This window comes from Varroa destructor, unplaced genomic scaffold, assembly GCF_002443255.2.
Source record: "Varroa destructor unplaced genomic scaffold, Vdes_3.0 BEIS01000002.1, whole genome shotgun sequence".
Lineage (NCBI taxonomy): Eukaryota > Metazoa > Arthropoda > Arachnida > Mesostigmata > Varroidae > Varroa > Varroa destructor.
Window position 1 is genome coordinate 52,783,553 of NW_019211455.1, and position 27,122 is coordinate 52,810,674.

Consider the following 27,122-nt stretch of genomic DNA (forward strand, 5'->3'; position numbering starts at 1 on the left):
CCCAGATTTTCCTCGTCTTTGAGACTGCCTTGCTTTTTAGCCATTTTTTTTAGCTATCTATCATAGCCGAAAGTTAAAAATGTATTTATCGGCAAAAAAAAAAGAAAGCAAACGTCAAAGTGACTAAGAAATGTGTAGCATTGTGAACTTACAACGTAGTACGTTAATGTGGCGTTCCAGTAAGTACTTGGTATAACCTTTTAGTCCTCGGTCGTAACATGCCATTATTTTATGCGGTACTTACTTGAGTATAAGATACTTGACTAAGTGCAGGTGTCCGCAGGTAGCGGCCGCGTGTAGTGGCGTCCATTGTTCAGAATCTTTGGCGTTCACGTTGGCACCAAACTCGACCAGCAGCTTCGTCATCTCTTCGTTGTTGTCGATGCAGCATTGATGCAACGCTGTCAATCCGTCCTCGTTCGTCGAGTCAGGAGAAACGCCCATCATTAATAGTCGACGAACTACCATGTGGAGCAAAGTGAACAGAAAAACATAGAAAAGAAAGAAATGATACTTGGCAAGCAGGTCATTGTGTCAATGCAATCATTTTCGATGTACCTGGGAAAACTGACCTTTTTCTGATACAAAACACCCAGTGCGATCTCAAAAACAATATCTAATCTGTCTGTTAGGGCCAGTGAAACGAGATAACATGAGGTGATTTTAAATCAGTACGAATACAAAGAGATTACAAGGATAGGTGGTGTGAATTAAGAATGTGACAGGCTTCATTGAGGAACGACGCTCTGATAAGGCGGGTATTACTTTCGTTGCCTATAGCCTCGATCGCATTGGTTCCTTTCACTACAAAACACGGACTATAACATTTCATATCTAATGCGAATTTGAAGAAGATCGCTGTTGAAGCAATGAGTAAATACAGATTAAGGCTAATTTTTGGTGAATTTACACAAAAACCTGAATATAATCACCGCCACAAAAAGCAATATATTTCCTTTGCCCTCCAAGTCTTATTATTTACAAACAATACTCGTGCATATGTCTGAGGGATATTGACATTGAAGTCTAGCTAGTGTCAGTGGATATCGTTTTCGAAGAACAGCGTTAAGAATAAACAGTATTCCCCCACACCTAGGTCAATTTGCCTCGTACAACAAGTGCTATGAAGCTGTTGCTCATACCCTATGCATACATAGCTGGGATGAACATAATGGAATCCCCGGGTAACAGAAGTGTATTCTTCGCCCCGCTTCGGTTGTTCTGAGATGCTTAAAGAGATTATTATTATTGTTTTCCCTGCTCACTTCGCGCAGCGTTACATACCGCTGTTCCTGGGCCCTTATGTGGCGTTATATCTACCGTCAAGCGGCCACTAGCATATTACCATATTATTAACTCTAATCGTGCCTTTTCATCCACGACCAATAAGATTCCGCTGTGGCTCCCTTGGATCCTGCTAGACTTTTGCTGAAGTTTCCATGGTTTCTGTTGAGGTTCAACTGGGGGCAGCTGGGGTAGTCGCTTCTGCGGTCAGCGCTGACTCTAATGACACAAGGACTGACCGCTAAGGCCCGTCTATGTTTGTCCTCGCTATCAAGTATAGAAGAGCATAATGTCGTTACGTCACGATCGCAGGACAATGCAGCGCAAACCAGCGCAGTTATTTCCGCTCTCTCTACAAGGCTGCCCTTCCTGCTCATCTTTGTGATACTACTCCGTCTATATACTTATCGAATAGTAGGACGTCTACCATAAGATATCCGGACCAGCCAAGGCCTGTTCGACTTGTTGGCTTTCCGACGGCTGCCATACGCGAAAATTTCTTTCATAATAAATGCGGTGTCTAAGTTAACACAGCCACGCCTATTTACCAAGAACACGTCTATGCCTGGCATAGTGTAGAATGTACAACAGACTGACGTCAGCGTCACGTGCTGAGACGGAAAGAGGGCACTCTGTAATCCTCGGTATCTTTTAGCCTTTCTTGTGTACACTTCTTCGCAATTTCCAAGATGGGGCCGCATTTGCTTCGTTCGCAGTCCGCCGCGCAACGGCACGCACCGACGGCTACACATGTCTTTCATCAGCTGTCGATGGGATCACAGAGAAGAGGCGATAGAGGACGGAAAACATTGCTGCCTATTGATTGTTAGAATCGGCTAAGCGCTAACGGATAGAAAGACCGACGATGCGACAAACATCGGTGTCATGCACTGCAGATACTGAAAATCTGTTGTCGCCAGTAACACAAACAACGAACAAAACGAGAATTTCAAGGTCGTTGCTGCTGCCTTCATTAACACTGTTATAGAACAGCGAAGTAACTACATTGTATCTCTATGTAAGAGCGCAAAAGCGTCGCCATATCATGTCGCATGTGTAAGGTGGAAAGGAACATTGTTTGAGAGGTATAAGGATAACATTTTGCTAAAGATAGGCACCGCCTACCTGAGTCGTTAGCATGGGTACGAATCAAGCGCGGACGCGGCGTTATTGGTCGCGAATAATATATGTTGGCAACGTGAAGGTATAACAAAATCTATATACATCGTTCTATTGCGTACTGTTTCGCCTGTGGCATTCTCTGATGGACAAACACGCATAGATTAACGCATAGATTGACAGATAAATGAATTTCTTGAATTTACACTCAAACTCACAGTACCTTAATGGCGTTTGCTTTGTCCTCCATGCTATTTTGACTATTCCGTTTGACTGCTTCTATCTCGTAACGTCTACCCCCTAACATACACATAGCAGGTATTTACAGTTTCAGAGCTTACGTCAGCATTTTCCTATTTGCTTTCCTATTTTAATTGCTGCGCCGACGGAAGCCAAGTGTTTTTATCTAACTGACGAGCTTTGTGTCCCCCGGCTATTTTTCCATATTTTTTGTAACGCGCCCATCTTTAGCATCGATTTCGGCGGTAACTGATGCGTCTAGTATTATAGTACCTCGTTGGTAGAATCCTGCCTGACGCGTACCGGTGCTTTAAGGTTCCACCTAATTACAGTAGCAAGCCATATTGATTAGGTGCGGTAGCTAAATAGCCTTTGTTGAACCGACTCGGCCAGCTGGACTTTCTCAGCATACGATGCGACACACAGCGAAAGGCAGAAGTGGCGATGCTGTGGGATGCTACTATTCGCTGCGCTTTTAATGCATGCGATACCATCATCGTGGCGTGGACCTTTTGGTGCAGTATTTAACTGCCGATCTAAGTAATAGCTGTGGCTTTGGCTGTCCTATTCTGTTTCATTCCATCTTATCTTACATATCGTGTGCAGGCAGACCGGGGCAAGCCTACACACGTAAGCGGGCTGCGAGTTAGATACCCAGTCAAAGGCGAGAAAGCTCCAAACCCTATAGTTCTTCTTGCCCGCTACTTCCACCGCCATCGTGCATGACTAGTAGGACCGACTAGTATGATGAAAATAAGGTGACCTAACTAAATCGCGTCTCTGTGCGTTTAGTCATTCTTCAAAAAAAAATTCCTGTGAGCGGCGACAGCGACGGCGTACGTATGATCGTATGCCTAACAAAAATTAACTGACAGAAAAACCCGGCCGATTGAAAAGGGACGATTGCCATCGAAACCTGTTGTTACTGCTATCTGCCTCCCGAACAGTTATAAGAGGCCTGAAACTGCTGTGATGGCACAGAAGTCGCGACTGCTGCTGCGCTTACTATTATGGCTGCGGCGAGTGAACGAAACGCTCAGAATAACTGCAAGCCGACTGGTTTGGTTGGACGCTGAGGCTAAAAGTAGCATATCCAAAATACTCGCAAGGGCAAACATGAATGAATGGGGTTGGGGGCTATAGGAAGATCTAAGGCCTTGCTCTCTATCGGGCAGCTGGCTGTACAGCTTGTGTACACAGTGCGAGCTGGCGATAAGAAGGGATTTCTAAAATTCCCCTGTCAGGTGGGTGCCCGAATCTGCTACTTGCATTAGCAGCGGTTACACTATGGCCTCCAGCTTTAGAGAAGTCGCAAGAGCAGCCTTTCGCAGCTAGTAAGCAGGTGAGGAGAATTCTTCTCCAGATAGACCCCCATCAGCGAATGGCAGACTTAGCTAGAGGAAAGGGATCGCAGGAAAACGGTACGGCCGTGACGCGGCTCTCACGGAGTGAAAAGCAGAAGTTAGCTGTTTTTTTCTCTTTCCCAATTTCTGTTAGGGATGAAAGATTCAATAGCAGCCCATAGAACGAAAATATAGGGTACGGGAGAGAGATTCTGAAAAAAACTAAGGCTTAGCTACAAAGAGCCAAGAGAAGCCCTGGTAACTTTAGTTAGCGCTGGCTTTGAGACACCTCGTAGCTGCCAGGTGAGAGAGACCTGGTAATTGCTATGCTTGTCTAGCTGGCCAGGAGCGATTCCTAAGCCATATCTATGTTCCTGAACGAGTCGAACAAACAGTCAGTCCAGCTCAGCCAGCGCATGGCTAAAAATAGTGTGTCTTTCTTAAGCTTTACTACACAGACACGAACGGGATACTCAAAAGGTGATAGCGGAAAGAGCTAGCTAGCAGGCAAGTAGAACCGACTCGCAGAAGAACTACAGGTGAGTTCGCTGCCACCGAATACCGCGACTTTCTTACAGAAGCTTAGGTTAGCGGAAATGACAGGAGTGGCAATACCCCATAACGCGATGGAAAGCGCCGCCTCATCGTTTTTCTCTTCGTATTCCTTTTCCGGAACTGCTGCTGCTGCTGGAGTATAGAACCCACAAACATGTACCAGCTCGTAGAGGTATGCTTACGTATGTAGTGTGCATGTTGCCGTAGAAGGTGGAGTAGCGAAAGCAACCGACAGCCACGGCAACCGTGGTGAAGTTGCGCAGGTGATAGACATCGTTCTGTTTCATTCAGAGAGACAGTCCTAGTGGGTCATGAGAGACCTTGACTCGAAAGTCTTCTAGTCTCCTCTGATAGTAGTCAGTCGGTGCTACCTAAGGACGTTGGAACTGGTGGTGGCACTAAGGCACGTTTGCTTGCTCTTATTACACCGACAGAAGGTTTAGAATAAGGCAATTTCCCAAACCTTTCGCCGGTATGCGAGCCAGCTACTTCGAAGGCGACCAGGCACACGAAGACCAGCACCAAAGACTCTACCGTGTTCTCTAACTAGCGGCCTTGTCTGGCTTGGACACGCCTTCGTGGCGTCATTAAGCTATTTTCTCTTTATTCAAGTTAGGAATAGGCTAACTTCTTGTGGCTGCATAGGTTTGTGATGTGGTTCTGAGTTAGTGAGTCGGATCCTTCCAACTCTCAGCTACATACTGATCGTAAAATGTTAGCTACGTAGCCTTCGGCAGCTTGTGAACGCAGGACAAATGCTTACTTTGTGTTTTTTTTTAAAGGCTTCCCTCTCTTTTGTCTATATCTATCGCATCGACGGCTAAACTTGAAAAAACAAGCTTTCAGGGTTCTTTGGCGGGTCGCTCAACAGTACCGTTACTTGTATGCTTATTTTACATTATCGTTCATTCATCGAACCTTATCATCTGCAGAAAACAGATCGCAGGAGCTCAACAAAAGGAGATATAGTAGACATTTGAATCCATAATCAACTAGCTCTACCAAATATTAACTGGAAAGCAATGTCTGGGGACACAAGACAGTCAATGACGTAGAAAGATATGTTTAATAGGACACTTTCCAATTCTGTTCATTATTCCAGAAGTAAGAGGTCGCCGGCTCAAGCTCCGCTAATGATACGTATTGCAGGACAATTAAAATTACGAGAAGTATTTCGATCTATATCCGACTGGAAAAGTATTTTACCTACTAAATTCAAAAAAAGCGGGCTTAATACAGAATGCACACCGTAGACAGAATAATGATAATTCTATTTACCATTATACGAAACTCTCTAAGCTCTGACCTCGCTCTTACTTTAACGTTTTTACTATTCTTTTTCTGTATTATATTCTGATTGATATATCGAGTAGGATGTAGTGCATTTTTGTAAAGAACGCTATTTACTTCTTTATATTTGTTACCGAACACAGTTGTTTCACTTACGATTATAATTGGATTATGATTCCAATTGAGGTGGGTATCTACAATCGGCAATAAACGTCCTTTTACCAAACCAAGAAGGCCAAAACAGGCTTTTTATTTGTATGCATGTATCCAGTATCTCTGAGACACTCCACCCTCCCATTATGTATGAACTGGCAAAGCAACTTAATAAATTGCACATAGTAACAAAGCTCAGAGAGGAAAATTGCGACTAGACGTATGTATTGAACCTAAACTGAATAATGACTAAAGTATAGCAAAAAGCCGCCACTCAATGGTTTTGCTGCAGCAACAGAGAAGTCTTCCAGTGACGGGAGCGGGTCCGTACAGGACCAGTGCGTCAGGCCAGGGCTAGTTTTGTGTTAGTTTGCTTAGGCGATATAAAGAGGCGGGAAAGGCGGTCAGAGTAGAAACGTGGCCATGACGGATTACTCCATGTTTGCAGACTGTGGTCTGTTCGCTGAGCAGGCCTACCAGCGGCGTGAATTGCCTTCGAAAAAGCCACCCGCTAGACTGCCACGTTGGTTGTTATAAGAAGCCCTTTGTTACGATCGTGGTCGTTGTTAGCACTAACTCACTACTACCGGTTGCTACAATCGGATATGGGAGCTCGCTATAAGGTCAGGCCATCCCATATAGTCATGCATGTTCTGAGAAACGTGATGAATAATAGAGGTGTAATGATACAGATTAATAGAGCATAGACTTCTAAGTCGAGCTACAGCATTTTGATGTTAGACTAGACAACATAGCATAAATATATTAACATGAAAATAGCTTTTATCTCAAAAATGGCGTATAATAAAAAACGTAAAAATTTTGTAAATCACTCAAAGACCGCATCGATTGTTTCGAATATTTTAGTACGATTTACTGCGAAAGTTTCGTAATAAAAAATTTTCCTGAAGGCAAACGGAGCGTTTAAACAAACAATTTAATTTTAAGAAAAATACATTATACATATGGTGGTGATAGTGCTATAAAAAAAGTACTACTGCACCAAAGCCATTTTTAATTGTCTTGATAACACAAGTAACGCTCCTTCAGAAAGTATATCGTACACAATAGAGTCAGTTCTCTAGCAATTGATAACACAAAGCAACAATATGAAAAGGCCTGAGTCAGGAGTGATGTAGGAAGCTTTTTTGAAAATAGATCAATGCAGACAAAAAAAAAAGCCATAAAAGTATCTTGCTAACCGTGCTGCCATCGCACACCAAACGTCTAATGATTTGTACTCTACAACAAACATTAATAAATGGCAGCTTCTCATTTTCGTTCCCAGAGAAAGGTCTCTCATTGACAACGGAACTTACTCGTGCTTAATTATTTCGTACCCCCAAGACTGTTACATCAACTCAAACTGTTCCATTCTGCCGACATGAAAGTTTTTATAGAGTGAATACGATTTTCTTAGAATTTGTCCTTCTTGTCGCTTTTTTCCTTTTCCGCACAAAAAGGGGATCAGCGCCACGTTAGCCTTTCCGAATTTTTTTTCTACATTGCCGCCTATCATTGGTCATTCTTTTTCCAACTTATATTTTTGCCCGGTTATTTTGTCTTCTGGAGTCACCTGAGGCCTAAGCTATCACCGCTATACTGGTCTGACATCCCTGGCCTCCTTCTCCGTTTCTTGATTCATATCGCAAATTCTATCGCATTCAATTTCTAGCTGCTTAGCCATCCGACCTTTCTCTTTCGTTTTCCCGGTAGACCGTTGGTCGTCACTGGAGCCGAGACAGATCAATTCATCGTATATGAAACCGTAGGAGAAGACTTAAAATATGCCCCAATTTTTCCCAAAGTTCGCCACCATGGGTCACCTCGCCTTCTTTCCATCAGCGTGGAAGTGACCCGTTTTGCCCAAGCGTAGCGTTGCTCACATGTAATCTTATAATGTGATGGAACCATAAGGCAAAAACTTTTTTACCTAAACAGGTTGTCGATCTTTTTTGCACGTTTTTCCACAACACTACCCTTAGAGCATTTGTGCTTATTACGTCTGGCAAGGTGCAAGTTTAACGGAAAGGTGTCGTAAATAATCGCGACGCCAGCAGCTGATGATAACCAGAGAATTATTGCTAAAAACAATGACGGTTTCACCAAATTTGCGCCACACTCTGTAGAGTAACGCAATGCATCGCATAATGTGATAGTTGAACAACCGAGTTTTTGAGGAACCCTGTCTTCTATTGTGTTAAGTACGATACAAGAGAGGTTTTGAAGGCAGTACAAAACGACAAAGTACAGCCGGGCTATGGACAACATTTAGAAGTTCTATTTAAGGAAAAAAATGGGAACATAATTTGCTTACGCACATGTGGGTTTGGTTTCTGTGATCGTGACCTGTTTCACTTTCTTATTTCTCTTACAGATGTCAATTTTTCTTAGCCAGACTTCGATAATGACTGTGCATGCTTTGTATGGTTTTACTATGTGTATATCTGTATCAGTTGTGGAACAGTCCCATTAGATTGCCCTAAAATTCTTAACTTGAATATTGTGAAAAGGAAACAACGGAAGCGGCCTGATTGCCTGGGCAGGCCGATAACTACACTAACAAAAAAATTGCGAGATATAAATCGCTGTGTAAATAAGATTTTCGTAACTAGTGCGCTTGGACACGATGTTGATCTTAGTATGTCGTACTTAATACATAGATTGAGCCTAGTTCTTATTGTATTGTTTCTTAAATTACCTTATTGAATTATTCATTTGGCAGTAATTGAATCTGGTTCCACATGATCGACCAAATAACTAATGGCTTTTTCAAATAGAGCCGTTCACAACTTCGTTCACAAACCACTATGTATTTTGCACTTTGTTGCTGAGATTGCTTGTATAGCATTTTTCCTTGTACTAGTCTTTTTGTCGAAAGACCCTTTTCATGAGTTCTTCATTAATCCTGACTATCTTTTACGTTTCGTTCTTCTTCTAGGGATCGCCCCCCAGGAATGCATGTTGTCTGAATCTCTATACAAAGGGAAAAGCTGCAAAACTGGGGCGCGGTGGGTAACCCAGTTATTGTTTATTTGAACTTCTTAAGGCTGAATAGATATTGGAAAATCTTAAAGTAGAATTTCAAAAAAAAAAAGAAAGATTCGATATAAGATAAGAAAATGATATTCCCAAGCGAATGGGTCTTTATACCTGCGGCGGTCGTCCCAGCTTGCCCGTTCAAATGCGAGTATGTGTGGGAGAATTGGTACAACTATCTGTAAGAAAGGGCTTTTCCGCAAGAGCAGCCACCTATTACCTATATTTTTTCACCTAGGTACAACGCACTTCTCATCTGCGTTTGCTTCGACATACAAACGTTATAGATAGTACAAACTGTGTGCACACAATGCCCGCAGTTCCTTTGGATTCAGCTAAATGTGTGCAAAACTGGGTGTCAGTGCATACGAAAGTGAAAGACGAGGTTATCGCCGGCACCCGCTATTGGTCGAAACCTGCGGTCAAAAAAGAAAACAAATGAAGTCTGGAACTGTACCATATACTTGGCTAAAATCGATGCTCTAGACCTCCTTTATATATCTTCATTTATAGCTCCAGCCACTCTTAGCTTACTTATCGGTTCCCAGATAAGGAGTCTCAAGGAACCGCTGAGGAAAAATTGTCTACACCTCATCCATCTTATTTTTCTAGGCTCTTATTTTGTATGCCGAATTCCGATCTTTAAAACGGGTCGAGCGAGTAAGGAACTATGAAAGTGGGGATGTTGCTATTCAGAACTTTTTTCTGGATATGTCATACCTCATCTTAAAGCTGGCAGTTCTTTACTACGTGCCTCGGCTACCTAGGCCTTCTATTGCTGTCTGAATTTCCTCCTAAATGTCTGCACGCCTGCCCGTATGCAAGTTTGCAGACATTTAGAAAGGTTCGTGTCCTTTCTACATTTATATGCCTTCCTTTATATCGACTTGTTATTATCCGCAACGCTAGATTACAGGAGGGAAGCGCTTGTTCGTTATCAGATCCGCCCCCGTCTTTACTTTGGGCTAGCTTATGATGAAACGATTATAACTCCTACGACTTTTCAACTATTACGAGAGTCATCTGTAAGCACAAACATCATGACGTTTTTGCAATGCGACGAGGGCCATCGCTGCTGTACGCGAGTCGGGTTGGTGTTGCCATTGTCATTTCTATTTACTGCATCGCTTAGCAGTTAACCGATTTGCGATATGTACCGTGTTTGCATGCCTCTTCCTTCAGCAACGAAAAAGGCAAATTCGATGCAAAGAATTGCAGTAGTAGCCTGAGCTGGTAACTGGAAAAGATCGCAAAGTCGTGAGGTCGTAAAAAACAGTCGGCCAAACGATGCAGCGTTCCAGAAAATTACCTGAGTGCCGAGTACACACAAAAATACATACACAATACGAGTGTACACATATATATATATATATATATACATGTATATATTATATCGGTGACAAATTGTTACACATTTTAAGAGGCTGTCTGTCGTAAGAGGCAAACGTTCACCACCTATTTTTAGTGCTATAAGAAAATCAGCTTTTTTTAAATCAAAGCTATAAACTTTTGGTGAGCAAAGCAGGAGGTTCGATTCCGAAGTATAGATTACGAGCAATTGCTCAATGTCGTCATGCCGGGCGGATCTCCCCGAGATTCTTTAGTTTCTCGCAATTAATCGTTTATTACATTGCGACTGACTATGGGACCGCTATAGAGACAGAAACGGATTTTCTAACACCATAATGGAGAGGCAATGGAGAGGAAGACTCCACAACTAATTGAAATATTTTTTCTTGTGTATTTTTTATGATCCGAATGTTTCTATACTATGTGGTGGATTCAGTGGCTCAAATAGTTCATGGACGCGCTGTGCCACCGGGATATCCGGAGAACAATGAAGACATATATACTGTATGTAAAGTGTGATTAAATGAAAAAAGAAAAAACAAAAATAAAGCTCAAGGAATTACTATTAAGTTCTTCGAGGTAGGGAACAGCGGGCAGTCTTCAATTCTTCTACATTCGCCATGTACAGAAAAATTCATCGAAGGAACGGCCACTGGCCATATATCTTTCAACAAAAGGTCACCTTAGCCAATACTAGAAAATTAATGCAGGATGAATCGATTGAGCATGTATGCATATCCTGGAACAAGGGCTTGCAGCCTATATTAAAATCCATTGGCCCGATGTCCGATGGAAGGAATACGAATGCTGGTGTATACGTCGTGTCCGCTGCGGCTTTTCTAGTTTGACTGCATAGTAATTCATTGGACAATATATCCTATTCTTCTTCTGTTGAAATGGGAAAAACACAGCTTTAACATTGTGGTTTTCATATACGTGTACATACTGTAGGTAATCTAAAAAGTGATGCTTAAACTTGACAGAAACTTGCTTACCAATTGAAAATAATTTGTGAATCAGTCTCTGAAGAAACCTACCTTTTCTTTTAACTTTTCATCACTGAAAATCATCTGAAAAGCTATTATTGCGAAACGTTATAATTTTTAATTAATTAGAGTACACAGTTGAAGAAGTCTCAAAACTGAGCTTTTGAGAATGCAGAAGATACGTTTATATTCAGCCCGAGGGTTATTTCTCATCTTATTCGTCAGCTTTAAGTCTTTTAAGTTACAAGTTGAACTGGGCAATCCAAACTTGAGGAAGTAGGCGTTTGACTATTTTGCCTCAAAACATCCATAAATTATATGACAAATTATGCTAATAGAATAACACAGAGTTTATAGAGACATTTCAACCATTAACATCACATTATTTTGAAAAGTAACATCGAATATTAGCGCGAAAGGCTAAAAATGTATTTGCCTACCTAAGTATATTCTCATGTGAAAATAGGTTGTTCGCGTGGTTTACCTCTATATGATTACACCAAATTAGGGGACAGAGTAAAGCAGCGGCGAACGGTTAATAAATTCGGCCTAAGGTTAGAGACTGTAACCACGTTACCTATTAGCCCTATAGTGCGGATACACGCTTCAGCTCTTTGTAAAATAGTGTCAATGGTAGGCAAAATTTGCTTGAAGCTCTGGGGCGGCGCAAACACTTGCGAAAGACACAAACTGCACATAGGGTTGGGCTGGCTTGAATAGAACACCGTATTACGATCAACCAACGTCCTATTTATCAGGCTCTTACCGCACCCGGTAAGGGGTGCATAAAAGCTTCGTTGCCTTCCGTTAACTCTCCGACATCTATGACTAACTCAATCAATGTAAGGAAGTTAGAGATTGTTCGTCGCTTGCCTATCGGTCGACAAGTCTTCGTCGCATCTTTCGGGGTTATAACATTAGCTAGACCTGTTTGTTTACTGCAGATCTCAAAGTTTATGCGAGCCCTCAAACTGCATAAATATATATCCCGCTTATTTTCAAGGAGCTATTAGATATTACACCTGGAATTTGGTGACATGACTGCATTCGCCAGACTTCCATACTTCTACAAGGCTCCCAGTTTCGTTTGAATGCGCATAATGCCAGACAGATCAACTGGGTATAGGGCAGCGATAAAAGCCTATTAAAGAGGTTAGCGCAACATAGCTTTCTGGTTGGCCGAAGCCTGTTATCTTCTCATGCGGAATCGATTAGGATATGATTGTGCCGTCATTCGTATTTGTTTTTTCGTTCCTGAGTGCTTGTTCGACCCCCTTTTCACGACCTAATAAGTACCAAGTGAGAAAGTTCGTTGTTCCGGAAGCGATGCCCTGATTAATGAACTATGTCTCTGTCTTGGGACCTGCGAGCGACGATGACATCCCCCCATATTATTTTCTATATCTAGTTAAGTGTATGCTTAATGAATAAACCTGTTTAAATAGCTAGGCTGATACTAACGCCCAAAGGTGTCATACAAATCCAGGTCCGTTAGTTTCGAACAAGTTACCCTGTGGGTGAAAGGTATAAACGTGGCAAACAGCCTATGGCCGTCGGCGTAGACAAAGCGGCAAGTCTGAAGCTGAGCAAACAGTCAAATACAGCTGTGTAGTAGAGAGTGGCATTGAAATCGTTTCAAATTATTGTATTTTTTCTGCCCCTCGCTGACGATCATTATATAAAATTTGAAAGGAGCTAGCTGGTTTCTTCCCTGGATAAGCTAAACAGTTTTGACACTGGTTGTAACGGATCGAAGACTCTTAGTTGAAACAGACGCAGTGTTCTCTACCAGGTGCTACCTTAGCTACCCGCCACTTGAGAAATCTTCTTCGTTTGTTGTTTTGTTTTTTTCGTAACCACGTCACCTGAACTCTTCTCCTAACTAGGCCATTTAAGTCTGCTAGAAAGTACTGAAACTCACGCAGAAAAATGCGTTGAGGTTTACAGCTTCAGTCCGTTTTCTACTTCAAGAAGCTAGGAAGGAATATCGAATGCGATGCAGTCGTAGACGCTACAACGAAGAATGCGATACTGCAATTCAATCCACGCGCTGTTACCATGACAGCGTTCTATGGGTAACGTATGCATTAAAAACATTTCGGCAAATTCGTCCATGGTTAAACGAATAAAATCGACCAGAGTTAGGCAGGTGCGGAACAATTGACCGAACTGTCTGCCTCATTGAAGATTCCCCTGCAGACAATATCGTCAACAACGGCACTGGTGTTCTTTTCGCTATCGGGACCAACTCCTTCCTTCAGACCCTCTTCGGGAAAAGCCCATGGAACAGAAGGACAAAGAAAGCCCTGCACTAAGCAGGCGACAATAAGAGACGAGAATTTTCGAGAAAAACGAGCATCGAAACGAGCCACAACAAAGTATGGTTCACGTGTAGAGAATTTGATTGATTCTCATCTCTAAGAGGATTCGAGTAATACTAAGCGGTACGGCGAACCGATCCGAATCGTCGCAATCCTGTGTGCAGCGGTCTTCGCCCGATCGACAGAAATCTGCCATAGCAGCCGACGTAGGCTTAACAAAGAATGCCGCAGAACAAGCAAACGACCCGGCACCTACAAGATGCCGACGAGCACCACGAAGACGAGTTTGTATTGGACTGGAGACAAAAGTAAGTAACCAGTAGATAGGACGGCACAGATGGACGCCTATCATGCATCGGTTCTTCGATTCAATAATAAATAGAATTGGTAGTATTGTTTGTACAAGGCTGCTAATAGAGTACTCGACGATAACCTCTATCTGATCAATTCAGTCTCTAAAACGAATTACGACGCTGACTTATAACGAAACAGTAATAGAGCGATTCTTTTGTGCAAATACACAATAGTTGGCTTCCTAGAATACAAATTAGTATAGTCCTCGCTTCGTTCGCGTCTTGCTGCTGTTATGGACAAAAGATAAGGCAATGCGGATGACACTTACAAGCAGTGAACGCACACTAAACACAAATTATGTATTCAGGTGTCAATGCAGTCAAACAGAGGCGAACATCATTGATAGGGGTTAACTATCGTCCGATACCCCGTCGCTTTTTCCTTTTCGCTTCGGCCGTTCCCCGAATACCCAATATCTACAAGTAAAGAGAAGGAAAACAGGACAAGGCTTACCGTTAGTTACTGTTAGTTTACCGCATTTTTGTCGTTGTTCCTATCCAGTTGTCGAGTGCTATCTCCACAGGGTCAAGATGAGGCTAACGGCCCTTGACGTATTAGTATGTCGGCATCACATATGCTAAGTGGCTGACGTTGTCAATCAAATAATGTCATCGTTTTTAGGAAAACCCCGAAACTTTCTTAGGGAAAGGGTGTTGACTCCCTACCTCGTTCTCCCTGAAACATTTAAGCTCAATGCAGATAGTGGATTGGATTGAACGCTTCTTGAGTCTCGGTACATTCACTAGCTACTCGCGTTTTCTTTTTGCTAAACCTATGTTTACCTAGCGGACCCGATGACCCAACCAGAGCTAATAGTGTTCAAGTACAGGAAGTTGTTAACCATACGCCAACGGAACCCTATTAAAGAGATGATTTGTGGCTTTATCATTTTGTATATGATATGTCCACCATGTAGCTTGCTGTCAGATAGGATTTTCAAAACTTGTCTGTGTGCATTGATCCTGTTGGTTCAGCGAAAACTCATAGAACTACCAATGGTTATGATTCCATATATGCTAGCGGTGGTGATTACTGTGGAATATGGATCGGTAGACTTGGGGTTGCATTGTGAGGCATGGGATTGTAATGTGAAGACACCCATCAGCACCGTACGATGCGTATTGTCGATGTCGTCAGGGTTTGTCCGAGGCGAACTGGGTTTGCTTTTATGAAGAAACATCCCATTAACAAAGCTTAGCTAGAATAATGTAGCCAGTTAGACATATCTCTTTATGACCAAACAATGTATAACGGCTTCACGTAGCTTGCAGGTAGCATTTTGTTTATGGCATCGCTGTCATTTCGATCAGATACCGATCAAAATCCTCTCATTTTTTCTACCTGGCGCACTATGTTTCCTTTATAAAACACTATGACCAGAATATGCTGAATGTAAACGTACGTAGAGCATCTCGTTCATTTACGATTTGTACTATAATTAATTATCGTTAGCTTCGGCTTATTTGAATGCACAGATTTTCTTTATGCAGTTACAACCCTCGACCAAAGCCCCGAGGCCGTTAGCTTAACAACGTTCAATTCTAGCTTCCGGCCCCTAACAACTGCGATAAAACGCTGTCGGAGGTCGGTGGGCTATTATGTTTTTTCTCTCTGTTGCCCTCTATTCGATGAGGTAAACAAGCTCAACTTAGGCCAATTGTATTATTCCACGTCCGCCCATTTCGTTCTGCACAGTACAGTATCACTTTTGATACTTAGGTTCCTGCTCGCCGACCATTTACAGATGCGGCCTCCAACCGTGGATAAAAGCCTTTTAGGTGCTCACCCCATATTCTCCGTCGTTTGTATTTGCCGTTCAGTTCGGGCTAAATTTTTTGAAAGTTTCCTAGAGATGCAGCTTTAATTTCTCGTTCGACGACGAAATTGCCGCTCGCTCATACTCGGAGCAACATGGCCGGGTTCTGTTGCTATTATACGATGCGATGGTTGGTATTTTATGGAGCACTTTGAAAAGAACACGGCGACTAACCACATGAAAAAAATGCCTGTTGCTAGGCGAGGGGTTTTCGGGATTCCCCCACGCGTCCTACTGCGTATGGAAATGGAAGCTGTGCAGGTTTTATAAAGCCCTCAATCTGTGTTTTGTTTTACGAACATGTACTTCGGACATTCCCAGTTGTGTCCAATTCAGAAAGATTGTTGAGAGAAGAAGAAATTGAATCACAGAAGACCACTACGGTTCGACGAGTGACTAGGAACATAGCTCTATGGAATTATGTGAGTAATTAACGGTATTTTTTGAGGGCAAGCGCTGTGCTAAAGGACGCTGGCCGGAACGGTAGGATAAACAACTACAAGAGACGTGCACTGCATTGGATAGAGCCCAGTAGCGGAAGTGTATAGAAGAACGTTATCACGTTACGCAGCGTCCTACGCCCTCCGCCAGTCTTGACTCACATGTTTCAACGGTACAGTGCCGAGAAGCTATGAAAAAAGCACGACTCTCATCACAGTGGTATCAGCGATACGCATTTTTTTCGGAAACTTCGCCGTCAATTTGCAATGCAAACAAATAATTAGGATGCCGTAAATATTTGCCATCGCACTAAACAATGTCATCAAAAATAAGAAAAGTTTCGAAAAACACCATAAATAGCCCAGAGGCTTAAGCGCAGTTTTGGTTATGCATACCAGAAGCACAAAATGATGTATAATCCTAACTGAATTGGTTTTTATTCAACATTTCTGTAAGAAATAATGATGTCCTTTCCCCTTGCTGCAGTCGAACAGAGCAATGGGGTCTGTTCGAAGAGGTGATAGGAACAATCCGGTTAGCTTGGTCAGGCACGGGAATCGTTGCTTCCTGCGTGTGGATTATCGTGAAGCGCTCATATAGACATTTAGTAGAGGGTACAACTCACACAACAACTATATTCGCCGAACCGTGCAGCCAGCAATATTAAATCCCTTAAAATGCTAATACTCGGCTCCTTTCGTGCCGGCAGAACTTAGAAAATAATCATGGAACTTTTATTCCGGGCAGTAACTAGAATCACATTGAAGTTATACTAATCTATTCGTTAAGTGTGAAAAAATTTTTAGCATAGTATGTGTCATAGTCTATCATATATGAGTGGCGAACGGATACTATACGTGAGCAACTATAGTAACTATATTTCTAGCTTTACTAGCTACGATTGGCCACCTTATGGATTGCTGCTGGTGGATCCGGAACTGGAAATTAAGGAAGTTAGTTATAAATTGTTTAATTCGGCCGAGAGCAAATGCAAACCACCTTCGACAAATTGTGATTCACAGATGAACGTTAAAGCATAGACAGGTGTGCAGTTCTAGAGAGATACTACTGCTATACAGCGTGTGCATAGCATTGCAGGAAACCGCGTTGCCACAGTAGCATTTCGGGGCATTCAAGCTCAGAAAATCCCTGTCAGCCAAGTTTTTAATGGCAATGCACGTGTTGGTTTATAAGGCTATCCAGTCTGTAGTTATCTGAAAGTCTAATGATTTATGGATACGAGCTAAGTGCTAATTAATAATGAGCACATAATTGTCTCGATATTCAATTTCGACACGTGCGCAGATCCTCGTGCATATGTAGGCATGCGAAGCACAAGAATATATAGCGTGTGCCGAAATAGAAGCAAATATGGGGACGATATTAAGATTTAAAACTTTCAGATGACTACCGATTTATAAGCCTTGCCTACCAACACGTGCACTACCATTAAGAACTTGGCTAAAGTAGGGTCTTTTGAAAATCCGTGATTCTTATATACCTATACATCGAATGCCGCGAAATACCCATTTGGTACGCAGTTTCCTGCAACCGCATACAAAACGCGTTTACAGTACAAAGACTTTTCTATAATTTCGATGACTCGATTAACTTTGATTGTTACCAATCGAATAATAACCTCAATTTTGCCAAATGATCCACGAAACATGAATTGCATCTAGGCTTTTATCCAACGTGTAGGGACTTGGTAAGGCAGCCTTTATTCGCTATACAAATTTAGCCTGCCTCGTTATCGTTGATAAAGTATTAGGAATGCATCAAGGTAGGATAGGTCAGACCACGCCAAGCGCTTTTTATTGCCTAGGGTGGAACAGACAACACTGACCAAGCCGATCAGGCAGATCAGGATTCACTACGTAATTAATTATTCCGGTGTCCTGTTGATGTCTCCTCCTAAATTTACGACGGATAAATCCATAACTGAGAACAGATACTGTATCTCGGGAAACCGGAAGAAGCTTGGACGCAGTATGACGTAGAACTAAATCAAGTCAGTTAGCTAAGCAGCGGTCCATATAAAGCCCTTGCCTCTAAGCAATATATCGCTGATTGGTGCTGTCCACTAATGCTGGCGTCTCTTTGTCCACTATCGGCAGTATATTGTGATGCCCATGAAAAGTGAGTCCAACAAGGCCACAACCAATGGTTCATGGCCTATACTTCACGCTATCTATGTGGCCCTCTCCTCAGTGGGCTCTCATGAAAAACTGGCGAAGTGTTTCAGACAGCGGTGACTTGTATTCGTATGCAAGCGAGGGTACACACGACCGTGTAGACTAGAGGCTAAATTCTTCGTCGGAGGCGAGATGCGGAGGAGGTCAACTGAGACTAAGCAACAGGGACCATTTTCCTACATCGCCTATCTTTCTCCCTATTTCCACCCCTTCTAGCCGAGTCAAAGCGTGACATACAAGTCAGTTTTAAATAACTCTCCACTCACATGTCTAACATGAAGCAGGAGAGACTACAGCCATTAGCGTCAGTTTATGTATTGCAGTCTACGTAGTCTGCGATTGTAGATTTTGACCTTGGCTCATATCGTAGCGCGCAGCTGATCTCCATATCTCTGCCACCACGGACCGTTAACGTTTAGGGAGTCCTGACATCGACAACAACAATCTCGTCCGTATGTTATATAATATTTCTTTGTCTTGAAGCTTTTGTCTCAACTATATTCGTTGACCGATGTATTCTTGCCTTTGTGTATCTGTACTATGAGATTAGTTTACACATATAGAGGAAGTACCTTTTCAGTTCCGAAAGGAATGCGTTGTCGTTTTACCACCTCTTGTCGTCCATAGTGTACTATAGCAGCCTGTCACATAGTACCTAGTAGAGAGCGTGCGCGTTGAATATGTACGAAAATTAAGCCATGGTGACGCTTCGACTGTTGTGACGCCAAACATGAGTTACATGTTTATACACAGAGTCTGCGAATTTTTATGTTTATGTCCTATCGACCCTATAAAAATAGTCGATTGAATGGGCAGTATTAACGTCTATGTCATTAAGATTTAGGCATAGGAATAACCTCTAGTATAGATATATATATTTATTATATTTTACAGGGAAACTAAGGGTCCTTTCAGATTATTACTTTTGAAGGGTTGATTATCTTCTTATATACATATTTTCCCGTGCTTCTCTGTAGAATATTCCGTCCGGAATGAGACATGTAAAAACCGCACATAAGTATTCCTTCATCATAATCCAAGTAGATTTCCTCTTCAGATAAAAGAAGAAACGATTGCCCGCACTGAGTAAGCAAATGCCACTAATTACGCCTGAGAATTTTACGTATTTGTGCTTAACCAATCAAGTTGATTGGTATTTTCCAACCGAAGAGAAGCAGCGCTTTGTCAGACAAATCAGTTGTTCAGAAAGCCAATAATTATTGGGTTGTCGAAAAAGTATTGACCGTCTGTAAACTAAAATTATACTTATTTTTTCCTTCTATATTCTTAAAATCACATTACCCAAAGACATATGCACTATTTCGACCGGTGACCTTCAGCCATTTTATAATAACGTCATTAACGCATCACTTCTTCGGTTCCCGGCAAAAAATTGTGGCAAGTAATTTTTGCGTCCTTCCATTAGGACAGCATTTACAATATTAAGAGAGTCTTGCAGAGACCGATATAGAGAATAGCGCTGTACTATAATCGTACTAAGATTTCCCATCTTCTTGATTTTCGCCGAGTAGCTAAGGATATACGTGGTCTATTCTTTTCCAATGGTTTGTCGTCCAAATCTTGCTATCTGTTGACAATAGAGGTCTTAATCTGTCCTTTTACCGGACGTAAAATACGACCTTGTAATATACGATTTCCTACCAATCCAATCGTACCAGTGCAGACCTTGGTCGAGTAAAGAGCGCAGTTGTTATTATTGTTTATTTGCGTGTTATTGGTGTATGTGATCCACCTTTTAGTAACCATAATTAGCTGCTTCAGAATTTCTCCATTCCGTTTCGTTTTCGTTTGAACTCCATTTCGTTTCGTTTTGTTTCGTTTCTGTAAAGCTTCATAAATGGAGAAACTATTATTTTGCATCAATTCGTGTGACACAGAGACGTCGAGCTTTCTTCAAATCGTTTAAAACTCTTTGTAGGTGAAGGCTTAGGTCCTCGATGGTATCGTGGCTCCGCTCAACTTGCGTAATAAGCTCATCAACTTTTCCCGGAATCGGTCAACCACTACAAGAAGCATTTTTCGTATCTAAATTTCCACAACGAAAGTAACAGAAACATCTTTGAGCGTTCCGATAACGCATCTTAATCATAATTAGCACGCATTTTTTATGGGTCTGGATAGCATCTATGCTTCCGTCATTCTTCTTGCAGAAACTTCACTCATCTTCAAGGCGCTCTATCTTAAGTCTGACTAAAAGGCTTCCAACGACTTCTACTGCTAAATCTTAGCTTTTTAAATGACACCAGCGCCCAGACAACGCGGTTTATATTACTCAGGAGCTATGTAACCTTGAAGCCATCTAGCTATAAAAACAGTGAGTACTTTCTTAGGTACACAATACTGATACACTGGTTTTTTTCTTGAAAGACTAATGTTTTTTTTTTTTCAAAACAGGATGAATCTGCGAATATTTGACATGAATATAGACACAGCCTGCCTGAAATAGCATAACAGATAAGCTAACTGACATTTACTTCATATACGAGGTAGCAATGAGGTAGGTTATAATGTGGTGCATAAATACCGGAGTGACCTATCGACAGCTAGATGAATGAGAAATCCGGACAGACCGGAGAAAATAAGACCACTTAATATACCTACTACTTTGCAGCGAGAGCGGGCCGTAGCTCAATTTATGCCAACTTCTCTTTACATTCTTATCGGTCTCAACACGTCGCAGTATGACAGTAAGCCAACTTCGTTAGCTCTCAAGCCGCCTAACTCTAACCCCACATATCGCCTGCAAACAGCCTATCCTTAACCGTAAAAAGGACAAGTAGCATGTAATAACCTCCTATTCGGAACCCACAGAAAGACACTTGACGTCGCTAAAGCTGGCGGCCAAAAGCCAGCGAAAAACGAAATGTTACCCGTGATATTTTTTCCTAGCGTACGTTAATCCCTCCTAAAAATCGCGCCCAATAGTTGGGTGGGTTGTAGAAATATTGATATTGTCGAAGGCAATGCTCAACCAGAGTACAGCCGATGTACAACTAAACATATTTGTTTGTATTTAATAGTATATAACAGTCTGTACTATGTGTTGTTGCTTTGACTCCGTCGTTAAACACAGGCTTCCACAGAGTGTCGACTGGAATACCCGGTTTTCTTCGGCGAAGGTGAGATAAGGGATATCTGTAAAGCTTTTTTGGTTTAACGTTAGTTTTCATTAGTTCTTTCTTCCTCTTTTAAGCCTTTTTGAGGTGACCACCATTTCGCGCAATAAATCCTACCACCCATCAATGGGAGGCCACGCGGAGCCGATAAACTTCTTCAACATGTACGTTTACCAGGGATCAATGCTCTTGAGAATCCAATACGAGTGGAACTCAAAGGTGGTAGTCTTTCAAAGGTACACAGGCACTTGGAACATTTTAGTGCAGCTAAAAGTGAAGGGATGCCACAAAGTGGCTCTGTCGACGACAAAAGACGACATTCTTAACTGACTTCTCATACATTATAAATAACCGAGGGATCAGATATCATATAAAAGCGCAATTTCTATTAAAAGATTAATGAAAATCACTTTGAGGTCTAAATCGATAACTAATCGACATAACATAATCAGTTAAAGCCCTTAGGATGTAATTCAACCAGCTTTTTATGCCGAATAAGTTGTAAACAGCTGTCTTACCTTAATTAATTCAATAATTATTTTTGTAAAGTTTTTTTTTAAATACCGAAGTGTTCTTAATGTAAATGGTCAACATAGCCACGTAGAAGAGCGACAGCCAACATGGACGAAGTGTCTAACAAGTATTTCGAGTTTTGCGCCCATTTCTACTGGCTTGCTTAAACATTACTCCAGAAGGCTGGCCCCATTTAGCATTCTGTGGATCGTCATCAACTATCGATTACGCCGCCCCTCACCAAGAGGCAAAAATAGTAACCGGTTCGACTCATTGGCCCCTCCACGTTAGCATCGATAAGGCCAGCATCAGTATCAGGTCTAAGACAGAAGACAAGCCTCCAGTGGTTTAGGTCACTTGGCTTCAGGTCGTTTCCTTTCCGTTTGTGTTCCACTCTTGCTTTTGCTGGTAGAAGAACAGAAGACAAGCACCCTTGATGGATAAGGAATTTTGCTGCCTAAGAATCATTGGGACTATGGGGAGACCGCCAAAGTGGGGTTGTTTTTGCCAGAGTAGTGCCAGCGTTGAGTGGCCGGCCGACCGGTCGTCCTCGCAAGACAGCAAGTGGGATCAAGCGATTAGCAGTCTAACGCCTTAAGTTTAACTATTTTTTCGCCATTAATTTATTGCTTTGTCTATTCGTTCGACAAACGGGCCTTGAGGTCGTGAGCCCGTAGAGAGACGGCCTTTTTGTCGAACGGTTTTTTTTTGCACCCAGTCTAGCTGTGAATGAGGGTGACGGCTCTTTCGTAAGGCATCATATACTCTCTGTCCCGGCTCCTTGCGATGAAACGAAAACGCGGTCGGTAGTCTGTAGCTCGAAGCATGCAGTATACTCTCCGAAATGGTCGAGAACGAACGCTGTCTACGAGGACGCTGTAAATGCGGTTGCGAACGAATCGGATCTTCTAAGCCCATATAGCGGATGCACATCAATGGCTGGCACGTAGCTCTACTATTTACCGAGAACGAGAAAAAGGCAATGCGTACCATTTTAAATGCATCGTTGAACAATGATGATCTGGCGATTGGCCTCGCAGATGCGACCGTTCTGTTGATAGCTAAAATAAAGGTCTGACTTGCATATAACATTATACACAACTAAACGCGTATGCAAACGGGTAGACGATACTAGAACCATTTAGCATTCATAACATGAGGCCATATAGAGCGTTGTGATATATCGAATCGGAGTAAATATTATTTACATAGTATAATATACGTACAGCACTGCGGTCAATTCTTCGTAGATTTATTCCTGTTATTACGGCACAGACATGATTGGATTTTTTTTTTTGTGTATTTTTATATTTGAATAAGCTGTTATTTTACGTTGTGTCCTACAGTTAGCTCCTTTTGATTAAGCTGCAAACGACCGCACCTAGCCGTAACGTTGAAATGCAGCTATTTGCGTACGATTTCGTGCACTTTAGCGTTCCGGTCACAAGAAAAAACTTTAGCATATAGTGAATAGAGTAATTTGTTTCAACTTACGTCGTCCGCCGACTGGCTTGTTCAGAGAGAGACATGGACGTCAAACACGTACAGGCATATATGCCCATCTACATAACGAATAATTCTAAAGACGCAATATATTAGACATAACAATATTATGTTACAATTGTCAAATTAGATATTGAAATACGAGCGAACATTTCGATCTAATCGCCATCCACAGTGCTCTTTCGTGCAGCGTTTGAGCCGGCTTACATGATACTCTGCTTTGCTAAACTTCTGTTTATTAGGCGGGAAAAATAGCATGACTGGGTGGCAAGCATGTGGCGTTAACAAGCTCAAGGTTTGACCTGATGGTCCTGCTAGTAATAAATGCTGCTTTACGCGTCCTGATCCGTTCAACGCGCTACTTTGGTTTCCGTCTATTCCAAGTAGGTTAGTGGTTCCGTTTCGCGCCGTAGAAGAAAACAGCCCGCCGGGGTCTGCCTTCACAACAGCGACCGCTTTGCCTGCTCTAAAACTTCAAAACATAGGATCAGGCCAAGAAGCTCTAGATTGAGAATGAAAAGGTTTGCGAGCCTGTTATTGTTTCCTTTTAATGCTTCGGCAGCCTCTAAGCTTTCAAACTGCAGAAAAGGCCATGCGTTTCAGGCAGAGGCCTACCTAGCCGCCAGATTCAACAAGAAGTTGTCCCGTTAACTACTTTTTCACTATCGCGTTTTCCTGACTAACGACTGTCTACCGCCTCATTCGCAATAAAAGCAGATACCAATGGAGAGATCTCATTTGTCAAACCCATAATCCGCGCACACAAACAGTAAAGGTGAAATCGAAAAAACTAAAGGCAAAAATTATTGGCGTGGAAAATTTCCGATGCGCAAACATTAACTCGAACTGATGGAACAAGCCAGTAAACGAGAGAAATATCGGCAAGATATTATAAAAGAAAGAGGCGTGACAAGAAACCCTAAAACGAACGAAAACTGCAAAGAAGAGGAAGGCGGGGAGGGGTAGTAACAGGGAGACCAATACGAGCGTAAAGCGACATAAGCTTGCTAACTGAATCGACTGGCAAATTATTTCTATTGAAAAAAAAATGCTACGGATAATGTAACGCAGGATTATACTTTTCTTGCTTCTCAACTTTTTCAAATAGGGCAATTTACGTTTTTTGTTATCGAAGTGTAAATTGTTAACGCTTTATGCTAGTTAGTTAACTCAGTGGAGGAACTTCACATGTCATTGCAGCATGGGAAGAACTTGTGCAACTCCTGTGCAATTTGCGTAACCGCGTTACTTAGCCTAGAAAGGCTTATTAAGACCTTTCGTAACGTGTGCGTGCTTGCTGATCGTAGTACTACCCGTCAGAATCTTTTCTCTGGCATTACACGGCCTCTCTAATGGTTAATGGATTGAAAAACAGTGCTTACCAGTGACAACGACCACTAAAGCAGCTAGCATTAACCAACACAAATAAAGTGGGCTCCTTTTGTCTAAAGCTAAATTGACTCAATTTGACCCGAGCAAGTTCACATCATTAGTCCTTTCTATTCGATAATGCTCGAACACTTAGTGCTTAAAAAATCAGCTCTCGTATAAACCCTATTGCTAACGTCGATCGTCACGGCGCTTAGGGGCGTCGTTTTGACTTTACTTCATTAGTTGAACTTTGTCCTGTAATGATATGCTCCGCTTTGGGTCTTCTGCAGGCGGGATTAGTTAATATAACAACGTCCGTAACTTACGAACGCAAACATGTGATTTCGGCGGCTTAAGCGAATCAATCAGGACGGTGTTTAGCACGACTGCCCAAAAACGTATACGGGGATGATATTAATCAGCGAATCAATCGACTAACAGCAGAACGACTCATCACTGCAAAGGCTCAGTAGTTCAGCTGTAGACGTAGGATGACCTAGTCGAAGAACGATGTAGGGCTCTAAACAAGCGTGCCAATAAACTGAACCTATCTAATCTAGGTGGGTACAATTTGCCTTCTGCACATATATCCGTGCGTAACTGAGCAATAGATAAATGAACACGACCATTATTATCGTTGACATAAGTTATAACATAAGCTGACATTTAGGTTTACTGCCTAAAGGCCATGTCAACGTTTGCCTACGAATTAGACCTCGATTTTTCGCAGTGTCAGGTTCCTGGCAAGTGTTCCTCCATCGGTATAAGCCACCTGGTTGGCACCTCGTAACCATATGCCCCCCATATAAACGTCAATAGCATATCATTATATACTGTTCACATGATCGAAAGAATCTTACGTTTAATTTAATCTGGCATCTATTATATGTGTTTTTTTGCTACGTATGCGATTAGTTCTTAAACAATCTTAAATTCCACAAACGCGTACTGTAGATGTTAAGTAGATCTACTGTCGTCTGGACATAGCACGTGTCTGCGTTACGCGCAAATAGTTAATGTATTAAAAAAAAAAAGCTATTTAGATTTCTAGTTGACTTCTGCAGCCGGAAGATATTCATGTTGTTACACGCTCAGAGGTTATTGTGATAAATTATTTTATCAAAAAAGAAAGACTTTGATTTTAACATATTTGCAGTTGACTCCATTAATAACTAGCATACCGTTATTATTACTAAACAGTAAAAAAATCTGCAATGTATTGTATACTTGCCGTAAAATCGGAAGGCCATGAGAGGGGGGACAATCTTTCACCTTTTTAGTTCCTAAAATCCAAAACCTTTTGCAGATTTCACTGATAGATCTAACACATAGTCAAGGAACTCACCTTTGTTCATATACGCTCAGAATTATCTATGGCGTGAGCTGGAAGATTGGGCTAAACTAAAGTGGCATATAAAGACCCAACAAAAATGTCATCTGGTTCGTACTGTGTTTAATTCAATTGTTTTTTTTTTGTGTGTACTTGCTGTTGCAGCCAATTTCTTCCCGTGAGCTAACAGTTCGTTACGGCAAGGGTATAGGGCCTAACTAGGATAGGTCTGAGCTTGGCCTCGCTCGTTCGATTTTCAAACACAAACGCATACAGCTACATACCCGAATGGTGACACGCGAAAGTAGACTCACACGGACATTGAACACTGTTACCCGCACGTAAGCATTTTATGAAATACGATTATGGTAGGTGACAAGACTTGTCCTTGTCTCTGCAAACTCGTTGTAAGACCGGCTCGTCGAACTTGCCAATTGGCTGACGCCGGCTGATTCGTGCTCCTCGGATGTCTAGGCTTTCACAAAGCTATCCACAAACGAAATAGGACATTGCCGCTTTGGCCAGCGATAACGGCGGAGGCAGCAGACATACGATCACGTGGGTTTAAAGGATTGCCATTTCTCCTATAATTCTTCTGCTCGCCGAAATGATTTATTTTCTGAGCGTTGGTTCCTTTCAATGGCCGAAACGGGACTGGCGAACACTAATAGGGGTATGTCTGAGAGCGCATCGAAGACCACGTATTACTCAGGCCAATCAGCACGATCAAACGATCTGATGTCTATGTCTAGTCAGCTCTATAGCGTGTGAACGTACGAATA

At 42.1% G+C, this 27,122-nt stretch overlaps 1 protein-coding gene across 5 annotated transcripts in view; it reads right to left on the reverse strand.

Annotated features, from left to right (window-relative positions):
- The window catches only part of LOC111244045 (protein phosphatase 1 regulatory subunit 16A-like), a 242,917-nt gene that overhangs the window by 17,213 nt on the left and 198,582 nt on the right, over positions 1–27,122 (reverse strand). For 4 of the 5 annotated variants that reach the window (XM_022790598.2, XM_022790592.2, XM_086980736.1 and 1 more), the window contains one exon: positions 245–461. In XM_022790598.2, the coding sequence (XP_022646333.1) occupies positions 245–461 (217 nt within the window). Of the gene's footprint in view, positions 1–244; positions 462–14,302; positions 14,439–27,122 lie in introns of those variants that run through there. The other variant, XM_022790597.2, reaches the window with a different exon arrangement.